Below are 11,432 nucleotides of genomic sequence, written 5' to 3' on the forward strand. Positions count from 1 at the left end.
GCTCTGCAGGCGGGTGCGGGCGTCGCTGACCCCTCCTCTCCCACCCCCCTCTGTCCTCCGCCCGCAGGGCGCAGGCTGGGTGGCCGGGCCGCTGGCGGCCACCGCGGGAGAAGCAGCGGCGCGTGACGCCGTGGCGGTGGAGGGGACCGAGCGCGCCGTGTCGAGACCCCGTGGAGATCTTCCCGCCTCGGCCTCCCGTGAGGCCGCCCCGCCCCCGTGGCCCGCGCGCGCTGTCACCTGTCCTCATCACCTTCCCTGCCCTTCAGCGCCCGCTGCCCGGTCCCCTGCCCCGGCCCCGCCATCCGGATCACCTTCCTCTGCCCTTCTCCGCAGCTCCTCGGCCGCGCGCTCCGGAGGACGGGGCGAGGCAGCGACCGGACAGCGCAGCACCCTCGCCGCCGGAGCCGCGGCTCCCCACCCGGAGGTGCAGGTTTGTGCCTGTCCCCTTTCCCGCAGGCTGGGGCCGGGGAGCGCCGGGTGCGGTGGCCGGGGCTGGGGTCCTGGGAGCCGCTGGGACAGGCGGCCCTGGTGTGCGGAGTCTCCCGGGCTGCTGCACTTTCAGGATGACCTGGGCATACCTGGGTTCGGCCTCAGGCCGGCGCCTGCCGGATGAGAACCGGTCCCTGGCCTGACTGCCTGGGGTGGGACCCTTCCCTGGGTCCAGGCTGGTGCCCCTCCTGGGATGTGGCAGCACCTGTGGGGGGAAGGTGACCCTCAGCCCGACAGGGGCCAGGCAGACGCCTGTGATGGAGCCCGGTGGCAGCACGCAGGAGGAGCCGGAGAGGAGAGAGGGGTCCCCGCTTGTCCCCAAGTGTGGCCATGCTTACGGGGAGTGGTCCTGGAGCCTTACCACAGGCTCTGCATAGGAACCTGTTCTGGTGGTGCTGGGCGTGAACCAGGGCCCTGTGCGCGCCGGCAGGCCCTACCCCTGAGCCGTGTCCCCAGCCAGGCCCTGTGACCCTGGTGCCAGCGCAAGGGCGGGAACCCGCGGCCCGAAACCTCAGCCGGGTGCCCAGCTGCGTGGCCGTGCTTGGTGACCGTGTTTGGAGCCGGGCGCACACCGCACTCCTCAGTGGCCGCATGCTCCAGCTCCTAGAGCCCTCAGAGCCGTCCGCGGTCAGGCAGAGATGAGGGAACTGAACGCTGCGCTCCCACCCGCGGGTGAACTGGAGCGAGAGCCGGCCGGCCCTGCGAGGCCGCTGCTGCCCGTGCACACGGCCGGGGCCTGGGCTTGGATCTTCAGCCGTCTGCACAGGGGCACCTCCCGCTTGGCCTCCTGCACCCAGACAGCCAGCGCCCTTCTCAGGGGGGGGGGGGGGGGGAGCAGGGAGCCAGGGGAGGGAGGGGAAGGCAACAGGAGGCGACCGCCCCACCCCGGAAAGGGCGACTGGAGCGAGGGTTAGAAACAGCCCCAGAAAGGGCCGCTGTCACCGCAAGACGGCTATGAAGACCCTCGCCCTGGCTCTGCCTGTGGGGAGGCACGCAGGCCTGGAGTTGCAGACTGTCCCTCTCCACGGAAGCTGCTCGTGAGGAGAGGGGACACTAGGACAAAGGGTGCGGAAACGTGTGTGGCAGATACAGTGAATTTTTAGTTTAAAATCTACCACAGGAAAAGACACGTTGCCACGAGTCCCCTCAGAATCCTCCCCCTGGTTTCGAACACATCCATCCCGTCATCCTCGCCACCTTCTGCAGCAGCTCCGGAGTCCTCTTTCCTCAGTGTCTTTAGTTGCGCTGTCCCGGCTGCCTTGATGTCCGGATTCCATTCAGAATAGTTCCCTTTCCAGGTCACTCTGACTTTGGGAAAGAGCCGGAAGTCACCGGTGCCAGACCTGGTGAATAAGGTGGACCAGGACACAGCGTCGTGTTTTTACGAGCTGCCTTCCTGTTGGGTGGTGCTCGGCAGCAGCATTCACTGTATTTTTGATCACACCTGGAAAGACACTCAGGAAAGAGGACTCCAGCGCTGCTGCAGAAAGCGGCAGGGATGATGGGGCGAGTGCTCCATCGAGGGTGGTCTTTGAGGGGGATTCGTGGCCCTGTGTCTTTCACTGTGGTCATTTATTGAGTACACGCTGTGCTTCTTGCTCTCCCTGCGCTTGACCCCGGTGCTCGGTGGCCAGCGAGTGGCCTCACAGACGCTGCCCTGATGCCCGGCTCCGCCTGCAGACTTGGGCTGCAGCTCCATAGCGCCAGGCAGGCTCCGTCCCCAGACCCACGAGTGCTTTCACAAACTCAGTGGGTGCACCGTGCCAAGCACGCAAACGTGGTAAGGGTTCTCAACAAGGAATTTAATAACCTGACCCCAAGTGGGAAAGGCGCGTGTGACAGATCCTGGGGGCTATGCGACCCCGTGTGGCTTTCTTTTCCTCCTAGGAACCCACAGAAACCCATCTAGCGGGGAGGAGACTAGAGTGGAGCCTGGGGTCCTTCCAGTGATCGCAGGGCACTTCCTGCTTCTGAGGCTGGGTTTAAACCTGTAATCCGCCTGCCTCAACCTCCCAGGGTACTGGGATTACAGGCGTGTCACCACGCCTCGATTTCCCCACCCTTCCCCGGTACTGGAGTCTGAACGCAGGAGCACTGAGGTACATTCTCAGCCCTTTTGTTCTACTTTTAAATTTGGGGACAAGGTCTCACTAAGTTGCCCAGGCCGGCCTCGAACTTGTGATGCTCCTGCCTCAGCCACAGGGGTAGCTGGGATGACAGGTTGCCCCACACACCCGTCCGGGCAGATGGCGGGAGCCCAAGGCCGCTAAGCTGAGCTGCTCTGGACCACTTCCCGGCCGCCCCACACTGCTCTTTGCTTGCGCTGCCTTTCTGACCCATTTGCTTGCTCGCCAAGAAAGTGCCTCCTGGTCACTCGGGGTGGAGGCAGTTCCTGGGGGCTGCAGACTTCACCGCCTCCCTCCATAGTACCCGGAGCTCCGTGTGCCGCACTTCCTGGGGCTCCCTGCCTGCCAGGGCCGCCCCATCACTCTCCTCTCAAGGCCGATCCTGAGAGTACAGATCTCTTGTCTCTTTTTATCTTTATTTATTTATTTATTTTTGGTTTATTTCTGGGACCGGGAATCGAACTCACGACCTCACACTTGCCAGGCAGGCGCTGTGCCACTGAGCTAAATCCCCAGCCCCCTGTCTCAAAATAAAAAAATAAAAATAAAAAGGGCTGGAGATGTAGCTCAGTGCAAAGGCCCTGGGTTCAATCTCCGGTACGAGGAAAATAAAAACCAAAAAAAAGAAGATAAACAGAACAAAACCAAAAAAAAAAAGTTGCCCAAATAATAGAAAGTGCCTAACAGTATAATACTGAACATGATACATGGCAGCTTGTTCTTATTTGAATATCTCTCTCCAATGCTACTTTTGCTGTTTTTGTTTGTTTTGTGCTTGCTACTGTGGCAGCATCTCTGGGGTTGCAGTTCCGTGGTTTCTGTGTTTGGTGTCCTGTTCCAGCTCGCAGCTCCAGATTACTTTGCTCCACCAAACCTATTTGTAGACGGAAAAGATTAACAGGTTTATGGTCTCACACGGCTCCACTCCAATGCTTTGCTTTCAGCGTAGACCTCCGCGTTGGGGCGCAGGCGGCCGCGCCTTCCTGACCCTGCGCACGGGGACATCTGGCTCCTGAGCGGCTGTCGCGGGATGTGATGTGGGGACACGGAGCCCGGGACTCAGGCTCCTGTTCATGCACAGGTTTGCAGGGTGCTTGTGCTTTGCCTGGTGTCACAGGACAGGAAGAAGCTTATTCTTTGGAATTCCGTCTTTCAGGAGCTTACAGTGCAACTCCAGGCCAAAATGTGGGCACAGGTGGTATCGATGAAACTAAATTTATTGTAAAAGGGCTAGTATGACCCTGTTTCTTTGTGTGGTCTTTGAGACAGGGTCTCACTCTGTAGTCCAGGCTGGCCTTGAACTCACTATGTAGCCCTGGCTGGCCTCAGATTTGTGATCCTCCTGCCTCAGCCTCCAAGGTGCTGGGGTTCCAGGCTGTACACGCCGGCTGAATCTTTGTAGATTAGTAATGCAGCTGTGCTCTTTGCTCAGTACCCCTGCCTTTGGCAGTCTGTAGGTACGTGCGGGGTCCTATGGAAGAGTGTGTGAGACTCCCGCTCACTGGGACTGCACACACCCATCAGGCCCCGGGGGCACCGGAGTGTGAGTGCACTCTGAGACGCCTCTGCGCATCCCCCAGGTCACACTGCCCACCTCTGCCCAGGGACGGACTCTCCTCCTCACGTGCTGACCATTCCCTTCACCTGCGTCCTTGCTTCTCACTGGAAATGACCACTGGTGGTGAGCACAAAGCACAAAACTAGGTGAAGAAAGGGAAACATTGCCGCTGCATGGTGTGAACGTTTAGACTTTAGTGTTACAGTGAGAGACAAATTGCCGCGGAGCCCCTCAGAATCCCTCCCCTCACTTCCAGCACCCCTCCCATCAACCTCGCCACTTTCTGCAGCAGCTCTCGCACCCTCTTTCCTGAGCGTCTTCACCAGGTGTGATCAAGAACGCAGTGACTGCCGCCGTCGCGCACCGTCCAAGGGAGAGGCCGCGCGTAGAAAGGGGACGCGGTCCTCGTCACCTTAGTCACTGATTCTGGCACGTGAACTGGCTCTGGCTCGTGTCTTTGGCTCTTCCCCAAAGTCAAGATGACCGTGCAGAATGGTGCGTTTTGAGTAGATTCAGGACACCGAGGCAGCCAGGACAGTGCAGCCAAAGACACTTAGGAGGGAGGACTCCAGAGCCAGGGCTGCAGGACGGAGGATGCATCCCGTGTCGGAGGACTGAGAATCAGCAGAAAGTGCCAAGCACCACGGGTGTGTGTGTGCTGATCCCCGTCCTCACACGACACCCAGCCGCAGCCCCGCAGCCCCGGCCGTGGGCTCTGTCCATCTTGGACGTGGACAGCACGTGTTGCGGGCACGGTCTGTGCTCGTCTGACCTTCCTGGCTCCGGGCGGAGCCTTTTGGTGGCCTGCATTCCTCGGCCTGGCTGTCCTCCTTCACCTCACTCGTGGTCTTCCCTCCTCTGCTCGCTCAGCTTTTCTTTTGTTTATTTGTTTGTTTGTTTTTCTTCTAGTACCAGGAATCGAACTCACGACCTCGCGCTTGCCAGGCAGGCGTTTTGCCGCTGAGCTAAATCCCCAGCCCTCGCTCAGCTCTTCTTGCGAGACCTTTGATCGTGTGGATGTTGGGGTCCCTGCTCAGGTCCTCGGGTTGCCCCCCTCTTGTTGCCAGGAGTCTCAGCGATTTTATTAGCAGGGTCGCCTTTCCGTCAGTTGTATCACATTGTTACTTTCAGGTTCTCCAAATATTCCTTCTGTATAAGCTCTTCTGTCCTGCTTAAAACATCTTCTTATCCGTTAAAGATCATGAATGTTGGACCTTTCCTTTTTCTTACTGAGTATCAGCTTCCTGCATGTGCCTTCTTTCTGTGTTCTGGTCTCCATCTCCAGTGTAAGAAGCTCTGGTTTGTTTTCTGCTTTTGGAGTGTCTGCTTGTGACTGACGTCACCTGAAGCCTTGCTGAGGCAGCTCTGGTGGCAGATGGGGTGGCAGATGGGCGGCGGTGTGGCCCTCACAGCGGTCAGTAAGCGAACGCACCCCCTCCTGTGCTCTCAAACACCCTGCCGTCTCCGGTCCTGAGACCTGTGGGCCCCCGGCTTCAGAGCACAAGGCCCTGGCTGTCTCCTGGGAACGGGCCTTGTCTCCGCGGGGCTCCTCAGACCATGGCGGGAGTGCAGGTGCCGGGACCCGACTCAGTGACTCGTGTGGGTGGTGAGCTTTCTGCTCCCAGTCCAGGCAGGAGGCCTGGCGTGGCTGGGACCCGGGTCACCGCCTGCTTCCCTCAGCTCTCTACCAGCCCCTCTTTATTTTCCACTCCATTCGCCGTCCGGGACCTGACCCAGTCCTGAGGCTTCCTGCCTCTGCCTCTGTGGAGGGCCTGGTCACGCGTGGGCTGGGCCCTGCTTTCCCACGCTGGGATGGGGGCTTGGGGACCATGCTTGCCTACGCGCTCTGGCCCTGCTGGCATCCTCTCCTTTGCCCCCCAGCTTTGCGAGTTCCTGAAAACCACCTAAGGCTTTGCAGGAGGCCACACGAGAAGTGCGTGTTCTGTGTGGTAGCCTCGCTCTGGCCTCGGCTGTGGTGCCATCTCAGGCTCTGGCAGATCATGCAGAGAGGCTGACGCCCGTGCCAGCCAGGCCTCGAGTCAGGACTGTTCCGCTGCTCCCTGTCCCCTCCCTTGTCCCCGCTGGACCACCCCCTCCGCCCCTCTGAGCTTTGCAGCCCTGCAGCGCCGGCCCTGACTGCAGCCGTGGCCCAGGCAGGACCTGGCGTCATGCGCGGGTGTGCCCTCTGGTCCCCACGTCCTGAGGCTGCTGTACGGTGCCCAGCGCCTGCTGGGGTTTGCTGAGCCAGGGGCACTCCTTCCCGCCCTGATCATCTCTGCTTCTCTCTATTATGAAGTGATTACGCTCTTAGTAAGAAGTGACTTCTCTTTTCAGATAGAAATCCATGTCTCACGATCTTAATTTTAAAAGACAATGATTAAAGTAAATAACGTTTTGCAATTTCTAAAAAAAAAACAAACCTACCCAATGAGATTAGATTTAAATACTTTATGACATTCACTCGATTTTCTCCCCAGTCTAAAGATTGAGAAAAGACAAAATTTCCCCAGCCCTCGATGAAGGTATAATTATTACCTCCTCATGAAATGACCTATGGGAAGCCTTTGAAACTCAACTATTTAAGTACATTACATGCAAATCTCTTTAATCTGGATGATCAAGATTAAAGTCCTGCTGAGGCCTGCACTGTTGCTTCCTTCCTCTTCAGAGCAGATGCACGGGAGTATAAATCACTTCTCGGCCTCTTAGCTGAGATCAAGTCTGTAGCAGCTTCCAGGTCAGCCCAGACTGCGGAGAGAGAGGCCCTGTCTCAAAAAACCTAAAAATAAACAAGGAAATAGAAATTTAAACAACGTGAAAGGGCAGGCTTTGAAAATACACTTGAGTTTGAGATAGCGCTGAGGTCGTGACCGGCCGTAGTTATGGTTACGGTTCTGCAGTGCACTGTCCTGCCCTGCGGCTCCAGTACCTCGGCCCCATCCCTGTCCTTTGTTCCTTTCCAGAGCTGTGAGGCGAGGACCATGAGCAGGGCCGGCGACCCTGCTGACCTTGGCGTCCTCCTCCCCAGCACCGGAGCCACCGTCTGACCCTGGACGATGGAGATGGACGAAGGGGCCGAGGCCTCCGCCGAGGGCCACTCCCTGACCAAGGCCGCGCACCAGGGCCGGCTGCGGCTCACCCGGCTGCTGCTGGAGGGCGGTGCCTACATCAACGAGAGCAACGAGCGCGGGGAGACGCCCCTGATGGTGGCCTGCAGGAGCCGGCACCCCGACAGCCAGGGCGCCAGCAAGGCCCGGATGGTGAGGTACCTGCTGGAGAACAAGGCCGACCCCAACATCCAGGACAAGGTGGGCAGGACCGCGCTGATGCACGCCTGCCTGGAGCGGGCCGGGCCGGACGTGGCCGCCCTGCTGCTGGACCACGGGGCGGACCCGAGCCTGCAGGACCACACGGGCTGCTCGGCGCTGGTGCACGCCATCCACGCCGAGGACAGGGACACCTTGCAGGTCCTCCTGAGCGCCTGCCAGGCCCGCGGCAAAGAGGTCATCATCATCACGACGGCCAAGTCGCCGTCCGGGCGGCACATGACCAGGCAGTACCTGAACACGCCGCCCCGGCCCGCCTGCGCCTCTCCCTCCGAGATAGACGTGCGGACGGCCCCCGCCTCGCTGGCGCAGGCTTCTGAGACTGAACAGACACTCTTCGGCTTCAGAGATCGGGAGCCCTCCGCAGGCACCGAGGATGCCTGGGACCCCGGGTGCCCTGCCGGGAAGCCGGCCCTGCCCGCTGGAGGCCCCAAGCCGCCCCCAGCTCCGGCCTGGGGCAAGAGTGCCCCAGCCCTGAAGCAGCAGCACAGAGTGGCCTCGCTGCAGGAGGAGCTGCTGGACGCCGCCTCAGAGGAGGAGCCCCCCGGCAGGGCCCTGGCCCTCCCTAAGCGCTTGGTCACCAGGCACCAGAGCATTGATGTGAAGGACTCGGCTCCTCTGCTGCGCGCCTGGGAGCAGGCCGACGCCAGGAAGGCCGCCTCTGAGGACAGCCACCACCAGGCGCTGCTTCCAGAAGGAGACCAGCTGCACCCTGAGGGCCCCCCGGAGCTGGACGCAGACCCCGGCCTGCCAGCCGGCTCGTCCACCCTGAGGAGCGTGGTGCAGAAGCGGAACTCGGGGGCGAATCACTACAGCTCTGACTCCCAGCTTTCAGCCGGGCTCCCGCCCACAGCCTCGGAGGACAGCAGAGCGCTTCCCGGGAAGAAGAAGACCCTCTCCGCTTCTCCTTCGCTGCTGTCTGGGCCCAAGGATGCGCCTGAGAGCGTCCCGCCGGGGCCCCTGGGCAGGCGGGGTCATGTGGTCCTCGAGCGGCGAGGGTCTGGCCCCTTCCCTTTGGAGCACAGCCTAGCGCAGCCCAGGCCCGGGTTCCTGCCGCCCCTCAACGTGAGCCCCTTCCCGCCCGCCCCCGATGGCTGCGCCGGCAGCAGGCTCTGCAGCCTCCTTGCTTGCGGTCAAAGAGTGCTCGTGCCAACGGCACCTGCTTTCCCTAAAGAATTCAAAACCAAGAAAATGCTGTTGAGGAGGCAGTCCTTGCAAACCGAACAAATTAAGCAACTAGTAAACTTCTGAGAGGGCCAGAAGGCACACCATCTTCAGACGTCTACATCGAGAGATAGGGACCGAGGGAGGGAGGGATCTCGCATGCCTGTCCTTTGTCACAGCATTGGCCAGTCCATCATGAATGGGAGCAGGGTGTGGTGTTTGGTGTTAAGCGCTGTGAACATACAAATAACACATAGTTTCTGCTAAGAGAATTCTCTCAAACCACATGAAAGCTATTTTCAGAAGACTACCAATATTATAAACTTTCACATGGTTCCAGTTTTCCGTTTAAACAAAACTCAGCAAAGAAAGGTCAACTACGTTGGAGATAATTTTTTAAAATGTCAGATTGGCTTAATATTTTATTAGAAAAATAAGATCGTAATTTTCCATGATGCCAAAAGCATAAAAGAAAACACTGAGAGCTAGAAAATGTTCTAGCATCAGTAAGCCTAAGCAGCAAAGAAGGAACAAGTTCTTCACCAACATTAACTACAGGCAGGTAAAATCTGAAGTTTTAAAAGGTCAAAAGCTATAGATAGACTAGTCAACTAATACTCATGATGTTAGTGAAAGCACCACACTGTGGTCAGAGGTGCAAGTTGCTATAATCCATGCTGAGTTCTGTTGTTTGTTTGCTTTGCTTTGTTTTTCAAACACACGTACCTCTATTGTTATCTTTTCGAATTATTCTTCCTCTGTATCTTTTAATTCCTATTATTATATCTGGAAGCTTATTATAAGTTTCCAGTAACAAGATAATACAAAAGTTAAAACTAATTTAATTACTTAAATTAGTCTTGTCTTCCAAAAAGAAACAAATAAAAAAAAGAAAGAAAGAAAACACCCCAAACAAAAAAAGCTTGGGATTTGTCACAAATACAAAATAAATGCCTGCTTACTAAAAAAACCTGATTATTAGATGAGTTTAGGTTAGCTAAAATTACTAAAGCCAGTAGAAAATCATGAAATGTAGCAAATATTTGGTCAGTACTATACAATATCATTTTGGACAGGTAGTAATTAGAATTCATATAATAAGGATAACATCTTGAGTGTGACATTCCAGCTGTCTAGTATTTTAGGACTTATGAATAACTTCTAACAACTTCTATTATAAAATACTGAAAAATGACTGTGTTATCTCTGTAACTTCAAAGTATGGTGTTTATACCAATAGTCCTCATTTCAGTCTATCCTTCCTAAAGCAAAGAGTAGATCAAACTATACAAGAGCTGAGCGTCCCGATCTGATGACTGTCAGATACAGACTGCTTTCTTTGCCTTCTGTAAGTACAGGAAATCCCAACACCTGGCATGATGCTTTTCTTGGTGATTGATTCGATATAAGCAAGTTGCAGCTTACAGAGTAATTAGTTACTTGTGGCTTTTATTTTTTAAAGTATTTGGAGTTTTCCATTTAGTGTTTTGAAGCCAATACTATTAATTACACTAGAATTTTGTTTTATCTAGAACTTAAAATTGTACTAGATGTTTGTAAATAGCTAAGTGCTTTTACCAAGAAAAGTGCTGGTAGCTGGGCATGGTGGTGTACCCCTGCAATCCCAGTACTTGGGAGGCTGAGGCAGGAGGCTCACTATGAATACAAGGACAGCCTGGGCTACATAAGTGATCAAGGCCAGTCAGAACTACATAGTGAGACCCTGTCTCAAAAAAGCGAAACCAAAAAGTGCTGGACTTCTGATTGTAAAGATACAGTTTGGAAGAACATGTAAATAGTTCCTAAGCAAAATGGAATCAATAAAGGTTTAAAATGTCATGTTGATCATTGCTGACTTTTATTTACTTCCCAAACACTAGTCATACATCAACATTATTTCCAGAAAAATTGTGCTACATGTTTCTTTGAAGAAACAGAAAACTATTTTCATCCCAACATGGACAATAAATTATAGTAGGACAAAACTTGGGAAATATTTGAACCTACTAGAGATCCTAAGGACATTTTAGGGTCGGAAGCTACAGCAGGGAAGTAGAATCTACTGTTGGCATTTAATGGTGAGACACGTGTGCAACGGGAGCCAGGTTGTGAGTGTGTGTGTGTGTGTGTGTGTGTGTGTGTAATATATATCAAGTTATATTTTAACTTCATGTGGAGTAGGATTTAATTTTTACCTAAAGGTCTGGTACCATTTTCACTATGTGGGATGAGGGCTTCCAAGAGCACAGCTCACACTGATTCCTGGCAGGAGTCCCTTTGTGGCTGACACAGGCAGCCCCAGTTATGAGACACAGGTTGACATCACTCATCCCAGTGACCCCGAGAGGCACCAACACCCAGGTAGAAGTCTTTGTTGGGGACACACCCACTGGGCACCTAGGACTAGACCCTTTGAAAACTGTAAATCCTAAAACTACCTTTGTTCGGATTAAACACTTGCTTTGATTCCTGTGGTGTTTGCTTAAAGAACAGAATGAGCCTGTCAGTGTGGAGAGACTACATTCAGCATGTTTTAAAAGGGCGGAGTTAAAATAGTTAAAATATAACTTGATATATATTACACACACACACACACACACACACACACACACACAACCTGGCTCCCGTTGCACATGTGTCTCACCATTAAATGCCAACAGTAGATTCTACTTTCCTACTGTAGCTTCCGACCCTAAAATGTCCTTAGGATCTCTAGTAGGTTCAAATACTTCCCAAGTTTTGTCCTATTATAATTTATTTTCCATGTTG

General features: G+C 55.0%; 1 protein-coding gene across 3 annotated transcripts; it reads left to right on the plus strand.

Annotated features, from left to right (window-relative positions):
• Positions 1-70: 70 nt before the first annotated feature.
• Positions 71-10,331, plus strand: Ankrd34b (ankyrin repeat domain 34B). Of its 3 annotated transcripts, none has more exons than XM_013513049.1 (3): positions 71-430; positions 3,560-3,696; positions 7,137-10,331. In XM_013513049.1, exon 3 carries the CDS (start codon positions 7,230-7,232, stop codon positions 8,748-8,750), a length of 1,521 nt encoding a protein of 506 aa, XP_013368503.1. In that variant the 5' UTR covers positions 71-430; positions 3,560-3,696; positions 7,137-7,229; the 3' UTR covers positions 8,751-10,331. The 3 variants fall into 3 exon arrangements, with proteins under 3 accessions (XP_013368503.1, XP_005382374.1, XP_013368504.1); XM_005382317.1 differs by lacking the exon at positions 3,560-3,696 and having other exon boundaries at positions 71-197; positions 334-430; XM_013513050.1 differs by lacking the exon at positions 71-430 and having other exon boundaries at positions 3,418-3,696.
• The last annotated feature ends 1,101 nt before the right edge of the window (positions 10,332-11,432 follow it).

This window comes from Chinchilla lanigera, unplaced genomic scaffold, assembly GCF_000276665.1.
Source record: "Chinchilla lanigera isolate Chin_1 unplaced genomic scaffold, ChiLan1.0 scaffold00017, whole genome shotgun sequence".
NCBI classification, from domain to species: Eukaryota; Metazoa; Chordata; class Mammalia; order Rodentia; family Chinchillidae; genus Chinchilla; species Chinchilla lanigera.

What these genes read in the sequence shown, in the direction of transcription:
- Ankrd34b (XM_013513049.1), top strand. Translation starts at nt 7,230, where the DNA reads ATGGAGATGGACGAAGGGGCCGAGGCCTCCGCCGAGGGCCACTCCCTG.